The 21,127-nt window shown below is 48.3% G+C and overlaps 1 protein-coding gene across 1 annotated transcript in view; it reads right to left on the bottom strand.

The window, feature by feature from the left end:
- LOC119382383 (sorting nexin-25) overlaps window positions 1-18,426 on the bottom strand; it is a gene marked incomplete at its 3' end in the record, with an annotated part of 51,066 nt that extends 32,640 nt beyond the window's left edge. Inside the window, 8 exon segments of the mRNA XM_037650076.2 lie at window positions 7,656-7,732; window positions 7,791-7,864; window positions 7,980-8,166; window positions 12,916-13,085; window positions 13,835-13,966; window positions 17,653-17,831; window positions 17,899-18,099; window positions 18,155-18,426. Of these exon segments, the coding sequence (XP_037506004.1) occupies window positions 7,656-7,732; window positions 7,791-7,864; window positions 7,980-8,166; window positions 12,916-13,085; window positions 13,835-13,966; window positions 17,653-17,831; window positions 17,899-18,099; window positions 18,155-18,175 (1,041 nt within the window).
- Between the last annotated feature and the right edge of the window lie 2,701 nt (window positions 18,427-21,127).

Here is a 21,127-nt window from a genome sequence, read left to right as displayed (position 1 = left end):
AACGGGTGTAACCGAATCATGGGATGTGCTACGTGCGAACGGGGGAGTGCCCTACGACGTCGAATGTAGCGTATTTTTGTTTGCTGACAACGGCGCCATATGTACTGAAGACATAGGTCGGCAAAAAGTGTGGAGCTCACTCAGACTCACTCATGAAATATATTTTGCCTTTAGGGCTCACTCGGACCCAGACTCATCAAAATTTTCCTCATCCAGACCCACTCGGACTCGGACTCACTTGGACTCACCAAAATATTGCTGGCTCGGACTCACTCAGACTCAGACTCCCAGCTGAATCTGAGTCTGAGTCGACTCATGAGTCCATTAGCGTATAATTAATTCTTCAATCATAGTGTCAAAGCTCTTTAACATCAATGTCTCATATAACTGGTGCTCTACTTGGCACGTTTTGATCTCGTACCTTAAATTAAGAAATATTGATGGTTACAATCCAGTAATTACATTTTTATTGAAAGACATGACTCACACGAGATATTTTTATCAAAAACTTCCTGAGAAAGATTTTGCCGGGGGGAGGTCAAACCCCCCTAACCCGGCCCCCCTCCATAACTCACACCTCTGATCAATAAATATTGAGATGGCGTATGAACGCTACTGCTTTGAAGTAGTATGTGTGAGTAGACGAGTATACGTGTGAGTCGTCATATGGCTGATGGTAAAGCATAGACATGACCATAGGTCGGCAAAAAAGTGTAGAGCTCACTCAGACTCACTCATGAAATTCATGAAATATATTTTGCCCTCAAGGCTCATTCGGACTCCGACTCACCAAAATTTTCCGCATCCGCACTCACTCAGACTCGGATTCACAAAAATATTACTCCCCCAGACTCACTCGGACTCAGACTCACGAAAATATTACTCCGCCTGACTCACTCAGACACACAGCTCAATCTGAGGCTGAGTGAGTCAACTCACGAGTGAGTTTGCCGACCTATGGCTGAAGAAATGTCAGATGCGGCGCTTGTTGAAATGGTGCAAGATCGTGGTCACAATGAAGGTGCATTAGAGAGAGATGTACCGTTTGCCGCGCCTACCGCGAAGGAAGTGATGGACGCGTTGGACGTGTTGCGTCGTGCCGCCGGCGCGCAGCATGATGAAGCTGCATTTCATGAATTAACTTCCTTGGAGCGCCGCTGATGTCATCATGTATGAAGTAAACACAAGCCAAAATCATGCAGTTTTTTCTTCTGAATAAATGTGAGAAGTGAAGTCTTCTGAAGTGATGTCTGTCTCGTTTTGGTTTTGTTTTGCATGATACTTGCAGATTTTCACAAGAAACTGCCTGTAACGAAAACCTGTATATATGTAACGAAATATTGCCGACATTCGTCAATTTTGTTACATCCAGGTTGAACTGTATTATCATGGTGGAAGACCTACAAAGTGCACAAGCTCGTGACCAGCAGCTCCTCTTTATTGTGAACATTTTTTGCACTGGCAGCACTAACCAGTCCAATTCGAGTTGCAAAAGGTTGCACTGTTTTTACAAGGAAGAAAACGGCCTGCTCCAGCACATTGGGTGCTTGAGATGAGACTCATCCGCGTGGCAGCCTGTAGTGCCTCAGTCGACTCATCACCGCATACTAAGGTTCCTTCACAAAGTACCTACAGCAGGGCACCTCGGATGTAAGAAGACATATGCCACAGTCTCTGAGCAGTTTTGGTGGTGTTGAAACATCTACTATCGGTGTCAAATGAAACCCAAACAGCGGCAAGCATTAGCAATGGTTGTGGGGGTGCTGTCCCCCCTGTAAAATTGTTTTCGCCTCATGCCGCACGCACGTCTCGAGCATTGGCCTCAGTTAGGTTAAACGGCCGCCGAAGGAGGTGTGGCGATGTGCTCACGTGGGTTAGTACGGTGGCGCCGGCGGAGAGGTTAGGCCAGTGCATAGAAAACAGGAGTGACTCTCTTTGGAGCTTGGCGGCGTGCGTGGATGGACGTCTCCCACGGTGGGTCCATGAGGGGCAATACTGCGGCTCATTTCCCCTTGTGGTGAGTTGAACATTGGCGACGCCGCATTCACAATGCACTGTATGTCCTATGCTGTCTTGGGTGTGTGTTATGTTTTCTGGGTAGTGCATTGGCATTGCATAAGGTTACTTAGCGTACAGTAAAACCTCGGTAATTTGAACTCGGTTAATTGGGAATCCCAGATCATTTGTATTATTTGCGCGGACCCAAATTTTTACATGTAAATTTAACCAGATAATTGGTGCAGCCAGTCTGCCACTTCCCGGTTAATTGGCACACTTAGCCGCGACTTCCGAGATATGCAAAGGGTGTTGCGAATCTCGGAGGCTGTAACTAAAACATACGCATTTTTTTTTTTTTATGTACGGATCTCGAAGGCCATGCTTTTTTTACCGGAAATACGTCGTAGACACCATGTTTGAGCAACTGCCAGACAGCGATGCGTGCGGTTGCGATCACGATCCTCATCTTCTCAACAGCGATGTTAGCCACTCTAGCGAAGTGAATGTTTTGTGCAGTTTCAGTTTCGTTCCTTGCGAGGCGTGGGCAGTGGGGTGCGTTGCAAAGCACTCAAGCAGTGCCTTTGTTGCTCAAAGAGGCTGAAGACCGCTAGGTTTCTTGGTTTGCCGCCCCGTTGCAGCTTTACAGGTTGTATTTGACAGTTTTAACAAAGCGTCGTGCACTCACCGCTGCGCATAGATGTAGCGTCCCATGCCAGTGCAGGAAGTTGCATAGAATTCGCGTTTTGTGGTAAGCGCTACTTGTGAAAACTCTTTCAAATCGACTGCAAAACGACGGCGAAGCTAAGTAGACGCACCGTCACGCTCCTCTGACTCGACTTCACAACAAAACGAGAGATGCGTTGGAGGCAGGCCACTTGGACAGACGCACCTGGCATCGCAGCAGACAATAAGTTAGGCGTTTCTTACTCAATATGGTGCTGTTATTTCCATTAATAGATAATGGCTACTTTCGAGGGAAGAACAAGCGTGTTTGATTTAAGTGTTGTAAAAAAAATAATCTTTGTGCCATTTGGATGTCGGCTGGCGAGCATTGTGCGATTCGGTGTGACTGCTCCGTTTGTCTCCTGTCTGGAAACAGCGCGAAAAAACGTGGGACTAGTAGAAGAAAGCAACAGGACAAGCGCTTTCTTCTACTAGTCCCACGTTTTTTTTGCGCTATTTGTTTCCAGAATGAATTACCAACTCGCCCAACAGTCTATCTTTCTTGTCTCCTGTCTCCGCTTGAGTGTCTTCCCTGTGAATTGGTTGATTGAGGTGTGCTTGGAAGGAAGATGCCGAAGTACAAGAGCTTGTCCCTGCACGAAAAGGTGTGCTCAATTGAAGAGGCCTGCAAGTCGACGGCGTCGAAAACGGCTCTCGCCGAAAAGCACCACGTGCCTCTGTCAACGCTGTGCAACATCATCAAGAATAAGGAGAAAATTCTCGATGCTTACAGCAAGACGCACCCGTCAAAGCATACACGAGTACGCCCGCCTACGTACGCCGACGTTGAAGCAGCTCTGATCGACTGGCTGCAGAAAGCCAACACAGCACACCTTCCTGTCAATGGGACCATATTGCGTGAGAAGGCCAACCAGCTGGCGCTGCAACTTGGACATTCTGAGTTTAAATGCAGCAATGGGTGGTTTTGCCGATTTAAGGAGCGCAACAACCTGACATTCATGACTGTTTGTGGCGAGAGTGGCAGCGCGGATCAGTCTGTTGTCGACGGCTGGAAGCAGCCCACCTTGGCTCCACTACTCGCCAAGTACGAAGCAGCAGATGTTTACAATCTTGATGAAGCTGCTCTGTTCTACAAAATGTTGCCTACGAAGACGTTCGCTTTGAAGGAGGCAGACATTAAGGGGCGGAAACAGAACAAAGACAGAATCACTGTTTTGTTTGGTGCAAGCATGTGCGGTGAGCACAAGCTGCCACTGCTTGTTATTGGGAAGACAGAAAAGCCTCGTTGTTTCAAAAATGCACGATTGCCATCCAAGGATGACCTGCTCTATAAAAACAACAAGAAAGCTTGGATGACGGCTGCACTCTTTGAAGAATACGTGCGGCACCTTGACCGCAAGTTTGCAGCCGCAGGGCGCAGCGTTTTGTTCGTCGTCGATAATTGCCCAGCCCATGGCGACATTCAGAACCTGCAGGCAATCAGGCTGGTCTTTCTACCCCCGAACACGACGTCGCTATCGCAGCCGATGGACCAGGGCGTCATACACCATACCAGGAAAATATATCGCTACAATCTGTTGAAGCGAATGCTCCTTTGCTATGACAACGGAAAGGAGTATAACATTGACCTCCTCGGTGGTATTTGCCTCACTGTTCACGCATGGAGGCAGGCGGAGGCCACCGTTATTCGACGGTGTTTTGAGCACGCCGGGTTTGTGAAAGAAGAGGCAACCTCCGCTGAGTGTGCTGTCACCGCTGTCACTTGCCCGTTTGATGAAGAAGGGGAGACTCTCTGCGCTCGATATGAGGCTTTGCACGCGGAGGACGAGGAGTGCATTCCAATCGGATTCTCCGAGTACGCAAATGTTGAGTGCACAGTGCAGACGTGTTACGCCGACATCGACAGCGAGATAGCTGCGAGATTGACCGATTCGGCCTCTAAATGTTGACAGCGATGACGAGCCCTCCCGAGCACCCCCTTTGGCGGATGTCATCGATGCCTTGAGTGTTGTGCGCAGCTTCGTCGAGTACAACGGCGGCGAGGCTGAGATGCTGCACCTCATTGACAGGCTGGAAAATGTGACTTTCAGTGCTGGGAACTACCGAACGCGTCAGTCACGCATGGAGGAATTTTTCTCCAAGTAGGCGGACTTGCCACAATAAAGGTGTGGCTTCCGTATATCACGTTTTCTGGCTGATTTCTTTGATTTCGCGTTGTTTCGGATAATTGGGAATCCCGCTTAATTCGGTTATTTTTCTCGGTCCCGAGGCCTTTGAATTTACGAGGTTTTACTGTATTACTAAATGTGTATTAGATTTGGCAGGCGAGCTCGCCGTGATGTAAAAGGAAGTTAATAAATGTACACATGTTGTTTGGTTGCTAACGGCATCTACTGTCTCCGTGTGTTCCGAGAGCGGCGATGTCTTTCAGACCCCACATGGTATAGTGCACGCCGTCCAGTTATCACCGTGGACATGCGCAGTGCTGCCAAACCGGAGTGCTGCACGCCTGTCAAAGGTGATGACCGGACGGCGTGCACTATACCATTTCTAATGCTTGCCACTGTTCGGGTTTCATTTGACACCGATAGTATATGTCGCGGCATGCCCAACCTGCCAATTTCGCAAAGTGTCCACCACCACTTCTGGAACACCAGTGCAGTCTTTTGAGCAGCCTACCGCTCTATTTGATATGATAGGAATGGACCGCACTGAACCTTTTCCGAAGACGAAAAACAAAGGTATATTTTCGTCACCATCGAACCCATTACGAAATGGATAAAAGCACAAGCGGTACCACATACGACGGCTGAACACACCGCTCAGTTCCTACAAAGCAAACTTGTGTCATGGCATGGCACTCCCTAGTGCCAGCTCACGGACTGCAGAAGCTCTTTTATGTCAGAAGAGGCTGCTTTGAGATTGTACGGAATAGAGCACGCCACTACACCTGTGAACAACCCACAAAACAATCACCTTGTTGAACGGGTAAACCGCACTCTTACAGATGTCCTGGCATTGTACGCAAACCTTTTGCACACTAAATGGGACGACTATTTTCTTCCTGATGCCATATTTGCCTTCAACACAGCAAAGCAATTTTCACTTGCTTACGGATGAACGCCATCGATCCCCCTAGCTTGAACTGCCGTGGAGTAGCCCTGTTGATTCTCCAGAAACAATTGCTCAGCGCCGTTTTCAAGTCAGGCAACACATGATTGACACCAGTGACGTGGTAAGGTCCCTAGGCCCTTACCACATTGCATGCCGCTTCAGCACTATTCTGCCAGGATCACTACTGCCAGTGCCGCTGATGACAAGATGCTTCAACACCTATGCGTTTGAAGTGTCACAAACAGAGGCAAAATTTTATTACTGTGGAGTAATGCGAAAGCAAAACCTGACGGTCATCAGCTCAGTGCGTTAGTGTGATGCCACGAAAATAAACTGAGAATTACTTAACACCCGTTGGGCATACCATGCTGCTCAGTACCACTGTTTCAGCTTATGCTGGTGCCAGTGAGAGTTGACACAAGTTTCTTAATGCAGTATAGTGGATATAAGAAAGCATCTTTGGCTGTGTCATGATGAGGTTTGATCAGACGACCGATGCTTGCCGTTGTTGTACATGAATGTTGATATTTTCCTTTTCAGGGAACAAGCTTGCCCAAGAAATGTTAATACAGTGCAGACCACTTATAACGTAACCGCATATAGTGCAGGACCGGTTATAATGCGGTCTTTTTCGACTCCCGTTTACCCTCCCATAGAACCCAATGTATACGCATACCGCTTATTGTGCAGTCCCCCAAGATGAAATAGCGTTTATAATGCGGTTGCGGGAAAATATTTCGCAGTAGCGAGTGCGGTTCTCAAAGGAGGTACGCCGCTGGGGAGGGAGCGACGAGGTCGTTACGAAGGGCGAGGGCACGCGCAGTGAACGAACGAGGGGCAGAGGGAGGAAAAAGAAAAAAGACCGCGGCAGCGCTGCGCGGGCTCGCCAAGTGGGGAAGGATGGTGGTTGCCTAGGCGATGGAGTAGCCTTTGCACCGGCGGTGGCAAGGCTCCGACCGCTTGCGGGCTGCGCGTTCCACGTGGAACGTGCTGATCGCGTCGTCGTTATCACACTTGCTACAGATATCGCGTTTGCTACCTTGTCCGCAAATTGAAAAGTCTTACGGCTTCATGACGCGAGCTTTCGCCTTTTCTGCCAGTGCGCAGACTTAAACGAGCTTGGCGGGCTTTTGTCGCCATTGATCTCCCAGCCGCGAACACAAACTTCGTATCATGCGCGCTCTTCTTGGGTTAGTGCTTGAGTGCGATATTTTCGACGTCCGATCTTCATGTTGTCTTAAACAAACTTCCCGCGACGACATGCTGAACCGCAGGCTAGGCCTAATCAGCGTTAGTTGCTTTGCGGTAGCGGTCGCGGGTGATAAAAGTTGCGGTTTGGTGCGGTATCAACGAAACTTTTTGCGATGGCTGCACTTGAAGGGAAGGGAATCATATCGTTAATGAAAACGAGGGCATGGTTGGCACATGCAACTCTCGAATGGTGGTTCCCGATTCCATCGCAATGTCTTGGACATCGCGTGCACGCCCGTGAAATCGGACGATCGGTACCGCTCAGCACGCGAAATTTCGGTCGCGATTCGACATAGTTTCTGTGTAATGCACATACCTCGAGGTGGCCTGAAACGTAGTCGGCGAATTTCCGCGATGGCGCTTTGTTTTGTTTGCTTTTTACCCCGTGTTCATTTCGTTGGCAATGCGGGTCTTTGGTGGTTAATTTTTGAACATTCGGAAATTTAAGTGGTTGTTCTGGTTATAGTGCGGTACCGCTTATAGTGCGGATATTCGAGACTCCGGCAACTTACGTTATAAGCGGTCTATACTGTATTCTCACTTGCACTTATTCACCATCGCCGAAACGCCACAGCTTAAACGAGACTCAAAGGGCACAACAGTCACACCTGTTTGATGTATTTGGAGAGATTCCTCGATTGCAGCAGGTCCCCTTTGGCTGTACTTGGTGCTTCATACTGCTTATCTGAATGAACAAATAGCTCCAATCAACTACAAAAGCCACTATAAGCAAAAAGACTAACCTTCACTGATGCCACGTGCTTTCTTCAGGTTGTTAGCAGTGGTAGCTTGCATAATTTCCGAGACGATGTTGAATCTGTATGGACAGGCATCAATGCTATCGAAATCTCCCAAGAGTGCCTCTGTACCCTGGAGGCTGTGCTAATGACAGGCAGGCTACTCATTATGCAAGAGAAAAAAAACAAGCTCACCGCATACGTTTCAAGTCCTGGATGTCAGTGCAGGTATCGATGACAAAAATAAAGTCCTCCCACGTCTCGGCATAAGCGTACGTTCGACTGTGCTTCTCATTCTCTGCTTGCAGCCACTGAAGGTAGGCAATCAGCTTCTGGTTGATGTAGTCAGGATCAGTGATCAGGTCGACCGTTGGCTGGAAAACTGAAATAAAAATGGTTGGGCTTTCATGTCTCCATGATAGAGATAGTGGAGGGCTCTTGAACGTGTGCCTAAATATAGTAGAACCTTGTTAATACGCTCCCTCTTATTTCCCGACTCCTACGTGGGACTAGCGTCTTCTATGGACCCAAATAAAGTCTGCACCACCATCATCATCCTCCTCCTACGCTAGCAATCGCGAGAACAAAAACTAATCCTATGTGTAATACGTTGCAGTTAATACGTTCCCAGAAAATACATTTATTCGGCAGCAATGTTCAGCACCACGAGAAACTGCAGTCGTATGATACGTTCTGCAGCCAGAAACTGATTTGGGTGTGCAAAAAGGGCCCTCTCGTGTACTTGTGAAGCGCTGAGTGGCAGACTGCCGCCGCGCAGCGATGGCGGCTTCTCTGCAGTGCCTAATTTTCCCCCTCCACGCCTACTCTGCTTTGCTCAATCGTCCCCTCTGCGTCTTCTCCCAATTACTTGATCGTCCCCTCCGTGTCTTCTCCGAATTGCTCCATCGCCTCCTCAGACATTGCCTCAGCTCTCCGTCAACCACACACCGACCCGAAGGCAGGCAGCCAGGCTGGCCGTCAAAATTTTCCCACCGAAAGAGTGGAGGCTGTCGTTCCTCCAGTCCGCCACGGTTCGGTATGAGACCTACGGAAACGCACGTGCCGCCGCCGCTACACAAACGCCGCGCCACGTAACCATAGCAATGCCGCCATTGCGCGCAGTGTATATGGACGATGCCATTTCCTCCACACTTGTCTCCCAGAGCACGTTCGTTTTCGGGTTGCTCCGACCATTGTGCGGCGCACTTCCAGTTGCCATTCGTTTTTCTTGGCTGGATAATTCTTCGGGAAAATGTGCAGCGCGGCACGGACAAAGGACAAGAAACGCACAACACAGCGCTTGTGTTGTGCGTTTCTTGTCCTTTGTCCGTGCCGCGCTGCACATTTTCCCGAAGATGTTGGTACACCAACTCGCCCAGATCGCCGTGTTAGTTCAGGACAATTCTGCCTACCCGCGGGTAGCCAGAACCTACCCTGACAAATTTGTTCTGGAAGATATCCAGAAGGTTTCTGGCTATCAGACACCAAAAAGAGACTATGCGCGCTCGCCACCATCTTTGTGAGGACTCGACAGATTGCAATGTGGGTGCTTGGGGACTTCACCTTCGGTTGCCATTACACCTGGCATTATCTTTTAAAGCCCTATCCACCGTGCAAATGGTGCGGTTACGAGTGGTGGCGAACTTATCGCCGCATGCCTAAGTTAAGGAGGGGCATGGGTTTTTAAAGCTCTCCTTAGTTGTTTTTGAACCAAATTTGATAAAAATTGGCATCTAGTAACATGATAAATACAGTAAAAGCTTGTTAATTTGACACCCGTTAATTCGGATAATTCGGACGACTCTATTGGTCCCGGCCAAAGTGCATATTAATCTATGGGACCAAACCTTCGTTAATTCGTCAGAATTCGGCTCCTCACCGCTTAATTCGAACAAATGCTAACGGTTGCCGCTACACAAAAGTGTGGTAAAGCAGCGCTGGCACCACTGGAGTGAAACCAAAACCTGAGTGACATCGCCATCGTCATCAACTAGTGGGGGCGATTGCAGCGTCACTGAACGTCGGCGTCTTCTTTCTACGCTCCACTGCGCCTCCGACGCCATTTTCCCTTGTGTGTCGTGTTGGCACAGTCTCTTCTTGCGAAGTTTTTTTTTTTTCCATTGTGACCGTGTTTGCATGTAAGGCCCAAGCATGCGGCATAGCTGACGACGGCATCGACGAGGTGTCAGCAGAGTCCACCGACGATGACTGCCCGACTTTCGATGCTGTCCTTCCCAAAGATATGACCCTTCAGGACTACATTGCGATTGATAATTGCGTCGCCACGACTGGCCTCCTGACCGATCAAGAAGTTATTAATGATGTTGCGATCTCATCGCACCTCACAGGATGTCTCGGAGGCGCTTTTGATATTAGAGGACGTTCGCCTGAGCCCTTCCGACAGTTCGTGTGCTGTTGGCCATTTGGAAGGGTTAAGAAAAATTGTAATGTCAGCCGGAATCTGCGCGTAAACGCAGACGGCCATTACAAAATACTTGAGCAAATAAAGGTATGCTTCTCCAACTTGATTTTAATGTTGTTTTTCCTGTTCATTCGTTAATTCGGCATTCAGTTAATTCGGACATTTTTTCCGATCCCGTGAAATCTGAATTAACGAGCTTTTACTGTAATCCAATATAATGCCAATGCAATACACAAACAACATAACACATACAGTGTACCGTGAATGTGGCACTGCTTACGTTCGACTCATTGCACAAATCCAAGAGACCGAGCCGCGGAATCGCCCCCACGGACCTCGCGTGCTAGAGACGTTCATCCACGAACGCTGCCGAACCCCAAAAGAGAGCGAAAAGAGACTTCCTCGAGCGGCCGAATAATCTCGCTCCCGCTGCGCTGCTGGCGCCACCCCACAAGTCACTGGACACCACGCGAGCACAGTGCCACCTCTCGCTCGGCGGCACTTGACCTAAATACAACTAATCCACTGGACGCGTGTGCGCCATGAGGCGAAAACGACTTTACAGGGGGGTGATAGCACCCCCCCCCAGTTTGTATTACCCAAAGAGAAGCCTTTCCATGCGGAGTCGTTTCTGGTAAAAATGGACGAGCTAGCTTTGCCTCGGCACTTTGCTGTGGTAGATGGCACGTTAACTTGTGCATGTTGCTAACAGGTGTGAAGAGGTTAATACAACAAAGCCTGTAATATGCTGGAACCAACCTTAAAATAAATGGAGTACTATAATAGCACGAGTCCGCTTTCAATTTACCACAGAGTTCTTCAATAATGTGAGTTGTGAATTTTCCCTGGGTTCCGCGTGTCAAATCCGGACGCACCATTGGCTGAAACTGTGGAGATCTGCCGACTGCAGTGCCACCTGTATGCAGAAAAAAAAGCCAATACGTGGCATTTTTTGTGTGCTGCGTTAACAAGCAATGTTGCAATGATGAAGCAAGCCGTGTGTTTACACCTGTGCCTTACATTTTGCTGATGATACTGCAGCCATGGAACTATTTGGCCTTTCTTAAACATACTTCTAGTTCTTGCAGCAGCAAATCACGCAAGGAGTGCAGCGATGCGCAGTGTAACAATGTTAATAGCTAAAACGCAGCACCCTCGTGCGGCACTGCTGCTTTGTGTGTTGGGGCGCCTGGGGACTAGAAGATGGGCACACGGAAAAGACTCAAGTTTGTTTCGGGCTCTCGTAGCGCCACGTCTCATTTTGCTATCGAGGTCCTGACGGCCTCCTACTATCGCTAGTCTCCGGCTATCTTCCGGCCATCTATACTTGTATCAACTGGCGACGAGGACGAAAAGAATTTTTTTGTGAGTTCCTGCAGCTTGACCATCCGTACAAATGCCAAATTTCGGCAATCTTGAGCCTTTCGAGGGAGGAGGCGATGACTGGACCTGCTACGTGGACCGGCTCAAGGCATTTTTCACGGCGAATGACATCGCTGAAGACAAGCGAACAGCCGTCTTCATCAGCTGCTGCGGGCAGAAGACGTATGCGTTGCTTCGCAATTCGGTCAAGCCTGACCAGCCAAGTGACAAGACGCTGGACAAGATTCTGTTGGTTCTGGGAAACCACTACTGCCCGAAGCCTTCTGCTGTAGTGCAACGTTTCCGCTTCAACTCACGCGGAAGGAGAGTCCATCAGCAACTTCATTGCAGCACTGAAGAGCCTTTCCGAGCACTGCAACTTTGGTAAAGAACTTGAAAACCTGCTCAGTGACTGTATGGCATCAACAACGTCCAACCAAGATTGACTTTCGAAGACGCAGAGCAGACTGCTTTGGAAGCAGCAAAGAAGGATGCAGGGGAGATAGCGCTAGCACCTCCTCCTCTGCTCTCCGTGTCTCGGCAGCGTCAGCAAGAGTCTCCTGTTACCACTGCGAGGATGCACACCTGACGTCCGCTTGCAAGCACGTGAAGACCGTCTGCAGTTACTGCCACAAACGCTGTCACTTGGCAAAGGTAAGCAATACGAAACGAAAAGACAAGCAATCACAGAGCGAGAGCTCTCCCAGGCCGCGTTCGTTCGTGGGCCCAAGTTCACTGTTGGCAAGCAACTGCCACTGCGTGAATACTGTCCAGGATGGAGCCTCGACTACAACTTCGCCCTCCGAAGCTTTCGACATGTGGAAAGTTGACTATGCCAAGGCGCCTCCCCATTTTACCATCACCGTTGAAATTTATGGCAAACAGCTCTGCATGGAAGTGGACATGGGGGCAAGCGTCTCAGTCATTGCCAAGTCGCGTTTGCTACAGCTTCTGTTTTCAATTCCTGTGCAGCCATCGCACGTATTTCTGCGAAGCTATTCCGGGCATTTAAATAAGGTACAAGGCAAAGCTGGTGTCCACGCAAAGTTTCATGGCAAGGAGGCTGACATACCCATGAGACTAGCGATAGTAGGAAGATAGCCTCCTAATACCGCTAGTCTCCGGCCATCTGTATCACAATGTGCTTTCTGTCGTCACTCCCAGGTGGCACGTCAGTTTGCTATCCTCTGCAACTTTGTTCACGGGCATGCTCAGATTTTGGGACGCTGCATGGTGTGATTAAAGAAGTACAGCTGTCGCAAATTTTTGTCATCACACAGCATCTCATCTTTCTCTGACACAACAGCATGCTGCCTGAAAGGAAGCCACACAGAGGGAGCCACTTACCCAAGCAGGCCAGGATTTCACGCAGCAGATGGCGCACAGAAATGCAGAGGGCATACTCAGATGGCAGCAGCAAAGCTAGCACAAAGTCGGCCACCTGTCGCAGATGGTCCAGTTCGAGCTGGCCACTTTCCAAGAAGGGGCTGAGCGGGAACGGCCGCCTATCCCCATTCCTGCATGTAGCCACGACAAGGTTACTTCGCCGAGCGAGTCTGCAAACATGCATCAAGAACCGGAGGCAGTCGCTACGATGCCACAATGCCTGTGGTGCATACGCATTGCAGCTCCCGTTGTATCATCACGTCTGCGAGTAAACTAACAACAAACTTGGACTTTCTATTCAAACATTTCTTCAGATGGAAGCAAGCAAGAGCACTACAGACCATTAACAGCAATCACAAAAAGAGTAAGGCCGCAAGTTCTCCAATATTTTCTTTAGGCTTATATCAGATGACAACAACCTTGCCCAAGATGGTCGAGCCCAAGAACACATTATAGTGATGACAACAACAAATTTTTCGATTGTGGCGAAGCCTTGGTACTGTTTAGCTGTTGCACTCTCTAGCGGCTTCTAGTGGGTCGTCCTCTTCTGAACGCGAGCGCCCAGAGTCCGTGCTTTTGGCTTGACTGTCGCCATTGTGCATCGTCACTGAGTGCCGTCCAATAAACAGCTTAACAAAATCAATAACTATTTAACCCAGACCACAAGAAAGCAGCAGTTTGAGTTTGTTGAAAAAAAAAAATGAACTGGCAAGAAAATGAGATGGAGGAGAAAAAAGAGTGGTTGTAGGCAACATTGGAAAATTACTGCGTTTATGTATGCGCAGATACCATATGGGACGTAAAACCCCAACAATTATTATTATGTATGTACAGATCCACTTAATGAAAACGTTGAGCAAAGCTTGTATGTTGGCCTCACCCCCCAGTAGCCATTCGAGCAGCATGAAAGTGCTTCTGAACCTTGCGAACCATCTGGTCGGTCAGCAGCTTGACATCGTCAATCCTGTGGCAACGATCCTTGAGGTTCCGAAGAACGCGCCACACTTCCCCCCTAAAAAGATATTTGGAAACGCATGGAGTACAATTATAAGAAAATTCCAAAACTGCAAACAACATTGTGGGTTATAAAAGAATGAAGTTGTTTGATACTTGTGCAAGAGCTGCTCATATTCTGGTAAAGAAGCTCAAATACAACGTAAAGTAAAACGTCCTCGTTAACACTGGTGATGTCGTTATCAAGCGAAACTGCACTGTTTCAGTGAAATCAGACAGTATGTTTTCCCAAATAATGTTTCTTCCCGCGTTTTTTTTTCCGAAAAATGAATGAGGTTCCGCTGTAAATGCCTGCAGCAATGAAAATCTCACACCAGAGCTGAAAATCCTACTCACAGAAAATCTGGCAGATCCCAGGCGTTGTGGGAATCTATTTAGTGCGAAGCAGTCGGTGAGTAGCAGCCTATGGATTATTCAGATTTCTAGCTTTGAGTCAAGCATAACGAGGTGGAGTACTGGTGTGCATATCATGAGCTTGCCGAGCACGTCAACTACACTAGCCTGCCAAGAGTGGTCATGGTCGGCACTCAAGTTAATGAGATTTCAGTTTTATCCATGATGTACATATCATAAGTAACAGGCAGATTCGAGCAATGCTTGACTATAGCTTGCGGAGTGAAAGGGGTCATGAAGCACCCCTTGGGCTTGTTGAAAAAACACATTCTGGGGAAAGCTGACACAGCTATGAACTGCTCTGCCAAATATTACAATCGTGCGCGCCGCGTAAAGGCCACAAGCGGAGCGCGTAGTTGCCGTTTCTTCAGGCGCCCTCTTTTCAAACAGAGGCCGGTTCTCACTCTCGTCGGAGGGAGGGGCGTCTGCCCGTTGACGTCGCGGATCTGCCTGTTTACGTCGCAAGAGACATAGCATGCTTAGTGGCCGATAGATGACATCAATCGAGAGCGGCGTTCGGATCAGATGCGCTTCTTGCCACGGGGTGCCGCCACTTGCCGGCGCCGCACTCCTCAGTACACGGTAGCCGCACTCGCGCACGCGAATCACAGTGGGAGAGCGATCGCGTTTCATGACGCGCGCTGACGTAACTTCTTCCCCCCATGCCATCCCTCCCTGTCTAGCTTCCAGTGTGCTCGTCGGCACGAGAAAAGAGAGAAAGCGCTGGGAGCGTGCGCCATGCCCCCGTAACTCCGCTCATTCTTGACGGATGCGAGAAATTTTTGCGGCAATCGATTCGAGAGGCAGTAAACTCCGATAGTGAGGTCATTAGAGCATTAGTTGGAAAAGTGGTTCATGACCCCTTGAATGTTTGTTATACAGGCCAACACTGCAACCACTATTGGCCCGACGTGATGCTTATCTTTCTCCTAAGCAGTTTGAGGCGCTGGCATAGCTCTATCAGCCCCGAGAAGTTTGGGTGGCGCCGCTTGGCGGGAGGCTTGGATGACGGCACGGCACGGGCTCTTCGACGGCCGCCATGACGCATTGGCATATCATGCGCTTACTTCAAATACGCTGTTCGGCTGTTTGCGCTTGCTTTTTGCCTGTGTCAAGCTTCAGAAGAATGACGAAAACAGCATCGATAATGTTCCTAGTAAAACGACAAAAAGCTATACATTTTTTCTTTACAGTCGCCAACAGTGCCCACGCTCCGTCGTGCACACTTTGAAAGGGGTGATCAGGTTTGTTGTGTCGCACTGCTAACGTCGAGCATGATTCCGACCACAGCAGCCGCATTCCGGTGGGTGTGAAAAGCAACATCCCTCTGCTTAGATACAAGAGCACGTTAAAGAATTCGAGGCGGTTAAAATTAATGAGCAATGTGCCTCACAATCATGTCATGGTCTTGGCACACAAGACACCTTATTCACATTATTAGGTTGCATTGTTCACGGGCGATTCCTTTAAAAATATGATGGCTTTGCCTTCACAAGTGTTATTTGCATCGGACGCATCCGCGATCTGCGGACAGCATTTTTGCCGATGTGCCAAGCCCTGTGCACGATTACAAAAACGCATGCAGTACCGAGTTTCACAAAATATCTCGAAAGCGCCCGCCTGAGAATACTGCTGCAGTTGCTGTGTTTGTTTTTCTTGTGTACTCACTGTCATCATGTTGTTTACTTTCACGTTTTCCTCGCAATAATTTTGGGGCTTGATTTCACTACAAAAACAAGTTGAGGTTAATTGTAGAAACTTCTTATTGCTGTCAGATTGTGTCTTCATGCAGCATCGCAGCAACGGCGCTGTTACACTTGTATAAATGGTAGTTTAGATAGCCAGCTCATAAATTAATTTTCCTTGTATTTGATTCACCCCTAAGCAACATCAACCTTTATGCGGACATGAAGTGCCAGACCATTCGTTGACTCATGGAGGCGAAGGACGTTTAATACATGGGTCATGCCGCTAAGAGCGCCATCAAAACAGTTCAGAACGCTCATTTCGACTTTCAGGCATTTGTTTTGCAGACGATTGCTGTCAACAGTGCTCCCATGTGAATTTAACATTACTGCTTGTGACCAGGCGGTTGATCGGACTGGCAGTTCATGCAAATCGGGGTATACGGCTACATAATCCCAGACGAGTGTTGAGAAGAAATGTTTACATAAACCAAGTATACTAACATCTAAGCATTTCTGAAACCATTGTGTGTGTGGCAGTATTATTTTGTTTAATGTTCCGGATGTATTAAGTGATTCTTTATGATAGACAGATTCATCTAAGGGCTCCTGTAGCAGGAAGTGCTATTCTGTCAAATCACCCAGATAATCTGCAAAGGCAGACATAGCTTGTACGATAAACCACAATGTAGTTAGTGAATTGAAAGCGTCCTAATTTCATTTGTAATTCTTCGGGCGCATGTTCTAACCGTGGAGTCTGCGCCAAGTTGTAATGAAGTTAAACCATTAGCGTAATTTTTTATAGCACCGATGTCTTGGAGTACACAGTGAAAACGAATGTCTTGCTGTCCTGCATCACCATTTTCACAGTGAATCTTCCGTTCGGACGGGAATTCGCCCATTATAAGCTATATTATCCAAACTTTCTACAGCGTACTTAACTTTTGCTAGTAGTGTAAACTTCCACCTTCTACCTTGGGAGATTTGCATTGCAAGAATGAGCAGTAATCACCACCATATTGCAAAAAAGCGGGTACGCAGCGGGCACAGAAAAAGGCGATCCTTGGCTGTGGAGCAAGCGAGTCCTTGCCGTCACGTCACGTTACCGTGACTGCCGCGCCGCCAGTGTTCGTTCTTGGGGCTAAGGGTGGAATGCCATGCCTAGCTTTGATTCTGGCTTGAGCCAACATTTTTATTCTTTGCTTTCATGGACACTGGATTTTTTGCAACACACACCGCTATTGCTTTCCAAAGTCTATTCTCGCAGTTTTTGGGTTTGTATAGACTACTCATCGCCCACGGCCCGTACAAAAATGTATGTAGACAGTCTATAGACTGTCTAAACCCATTTTTGTAAGGGGGGCCATGCTATGCGGCTATGTAAAGGGTTTCATGAAATATGAGACAGACATGTGAATCGTGTTCATCACGCACTCACTTCTGTGCTAATCTTGGTATATATTAAGGAAGGAGGCAACCGGCACAGAGGCGGCCAGACAGATAGAAAGTGCCTTTGGTTCGCTAAGAAATGCTTCGCATTTAAAACGCCTTCAAAGATGCTCCATTTTGCTCTAAGCAATAAATTATGTGGCAGGGGAATTATCACCTGAGAAGCATGCAGAAGCAACGGTGGTCAGGCACCAGGTGCCTGTACCAGGGAAGTATGAAATCTCTGAAGACGAGATCGAGCATGTCGTTTATCCTCGCGTCCACGGTACGAGAGAAGACGACGTGCTTGCTCTTCTCGGAGCCATCCGCACTGCGGCTGTATTCCTTCATTTTTTCCTGCGTGCAGATCGAAGCACCAGTGATGAGAGGTCTGTTCTCACTCAAAAGCATTTTCATGCATCACCTGTAGCACCTGCTTCAACAAATGGTTTCCCTCGTGTTCTCTTAACACAACGGGATACTGGTCGTCGGCACAAAGCACACTTCGGCAGCCTAGGACCACGCCGAGCGACACCATGCCGACGTACATGAGTGCCACTCCTGCCGTCTCCAAGTGGCCGTAGTAATGAGTCAACGCAGCAGCAATGCATACTACGAAGCTTCCCTGCAAAAATGGAAACGGTCAGCAGGAAGGAGCACGTCGCGCATGTTTGCATTACCTTGACCAGATACGTTCCCATCGCTTACTCCTGTTGAGCACAATTTTTTCCGCTAGTCATCTGCAACGAAAGCGTTGGTATGCCCGTTTGCCACGAACCGGGACGTCCTTCCAGAGCACCATGAAGAGCAGCTCGCACACATATCTGTCGAGTAGTACGCACACCTTTCGTTCCCAAGCCAGAGTCAGAGAACACCACCGTATTGACTGTATGTAGCACAACTTGAGGAGGCGTTGGTAGTAGTACTGTCGTACTGTAATATGACCAAGCGCAGTGCCTATTCTGTGGTCCAGACCACAGGATAAACTCCAACTTTATTCTGTGGACTAGACGACAAAATAAAATACAGTGTTATTTTGTGGACCACACAATAAACTTGTGTAGAACTACGGTCCCTGTAGTAGAACGTAGACACATGGTAGACACTAGCGCCAGAGTTCCCTCTAGTAAGTATTGTAGGAAACTCTATGAGAAAAGAGACGCTCGCCCGCGGCGCTTTTACAATCCCGACCAACTCCAGCCGGCGACTACAGCGCCGCGGCGCGGTCACGGCGTGAACTATTACGAGCGCGAGAAGCTAGGTGCTTTTTCTGACGACCGCGCGCGGCCTAGGCACCAAAATGCGCGAACGTCCCTAGCCGTTTTAGTCCCTAAAGTGCCTCTTCTGGTCACGTGACTTTTGCGTTGACGTCACTAACACGTCACGGCAGCTTTTTTTTCTGTTTTTGTTTTTCCATCTGAAGCGTGTTTGAAGGCGAGACAAGTCAGGGCGAAAACCGAAAGCACGCGGTATACGTGTTGTCCCGTGTTGTGTGGAAGAGAAAGCCTCGGATATCAACATTCCTTTCTCCGTGGAACATACGAACGTCGGAAAAGAGCTCGGTCGCTGTCGGGCCCGTCATCATTCGATGTTGTTGCGTGTGAGGAGGTGTTTGCCATTTGTTACGCGTCCATCTGCCATGCACACGAGCATGCGGTCATTTCGATGGCAAAGCCGGTATGAACGCGATGTGTGCTTCTTGTTTTGTGAACTCTCATTGCTATGAGATAACCAGCCGGTGTCGTTATGCCCTGTATTGAGGCTTCTTTTCGCAACGTGTAAAAGACTGCAAACGGCAAGCGACTGCATCGGCAGCTTCCAGTTGTTTACGGACGAGTACGTACTGTACATACATGCCAATTATGTAAGTAAATTATGTTAGAGTGTTCTGCGGCAAACACGATCCGCAATCGTTTCCTTGCCGTTCAGCAGGCTGTAGTGTGGCAACAGGCTGTAGCCGCAGACGGGTTATTGCGTCGCTGCTTCCAATCATTTGTGCTTGGTCGGTTAATTTCGCCTGGAAAGCCAGTGCGAATGCATTGTGCGCTGTTTTGTTGAACCCCCGTCATTAAAAGCAAACTGCTCTGTGCCTTGATCACCGTGTAGATTCTTGTTTTCATCGTTTTCTCTTTCATTTAGCAGCAAGAACGCGCGCAATGTTCAGATCGCCAAGACAGAACGAGATATCGTCAATACTTCCTTTTGGGCAGGCTGGTTCATTGTTGACGAGTAACCGCGCGAACACACCCACTAGGGCAGTGGTTCTGAACTGGATGTCCACGGACCCCAACGGGTCCGCGACACTCACCAAAAAAAACTTTTTGGAGGCTGACTATTCCCTGCGACAGCGGCCCCTTTTAATTTGTGGTATGCTTCGCCGCGTAAAACTTCTGCACTGCGGCAAAGCTAACCTATATTTCCACTTCTCTATCAGATGGCTTCAAAGCTTCTGTTGCAGTTGTCTTCGGCCTATGTGCGCGAGCACACTTTCTCTAGCTTTCAATATTTGAAGAACAAACATTGTTAAAAAAGAGGTTGAAGGTGGCTGCAGACAGCACAGCTTGTTAACAAGCTGTTGATATCGAATCGGCGTGGCACATTACTCTGACCATGCTTTGCCAGGGAGAAATAAAAGCCACCTGTTTCAGCTGCATGTGTTAATTTATTACTCTGAGCCTTTGTCTCACTGCAAGGGGTTCCCCGATCATCCATGGCTGAGAACCACTGCACTAGAGACGACACGGACACACTAGCGCTGACCTACAACTGGATTAACGGGGCCCTGGAACGCCTTTTCAACTATAAACTGCAGCGCTATAGTGTGTGTAATGCTGAATACTGAGGTGAATGAGAAAAGAATGATCGAAATCAGTGCATTCCATAGTTCGAGAAGAAGCAATGAAAACTACACGCTTAATTTGTGTCGCAGGGCCCCTTTGATGGCAGAATGACACACCTTATATATGCCAGAGTGAAGCATGGGAAAAAAAAAGAGGGATGCAATACAAGGTTTAACACACAAAAACATTATTTTTATTTTCCTTTGAGATCCAAGATGTAACAGCCGCATCCAGAAGATGAAACGCAGCATTAAAGAGGGCAAGAGATGGGGCTAGTGCACTTATAAAATGTCTTAATATGATAGGCTTCTAAACTGATACGTGCAGTGCTGCCTTCACTCCTGTCGCAAACCATCGTCCCTTTAAACCGGGCCACACATTTTGCTGGCATGAGCAACTAAATGTGCGTACTTGTAATCTACCTTTTGCAATTTTTATGCGTGTTCCCCCAAATGGTGATTGACAAAGCGCCCAGTTCCGCCAACGTAGAACATCTCACATGACATGGGAATGCAATACGCCACTCCTGTGGAACACCTGACCAACAGCGTTTTGTGGTTCTTCCAGCATCCACATTTACTGGTGTTGCAAATGCATGGCCACAGCTTTCCCACCTTATTGGGAGTAGACAAACAAATTGTGACACCGTGCCTACTTCCCATCTTAATATAGTGGGAAACTATATGAACGTATTGTACAACCTCTGGCCTAAGGGTCTTCCGGTGATCCTTCGCAGTTGCGCATCCTGTTCCACGTTTCAATTTTTAGCGGAGGGTTTCAGGAAGAGCAGTCAAGACTGAGTTGGGGAACCCT

The sequence above is a fragment of the Rhipicephalus sanguineus genome, chromosome 2 (genome assembly GCF_013339695.2).
Source record: "Rhipicephalus sanguineus isolate Rsan-2018 chromosome 2, BIME_Rsan_1.4, whole genome shotgun sequence".
Lineage (NCBI taxonomy): Eukaryota > Metazoa > Arthropoda > Arachnida > Ixodida > Ixodidae > Rhipicephalus > Rhipicephalus sanguineus.
This window is presented reverse-complemented; position numbering and strand designations above follow the sequence as displayed.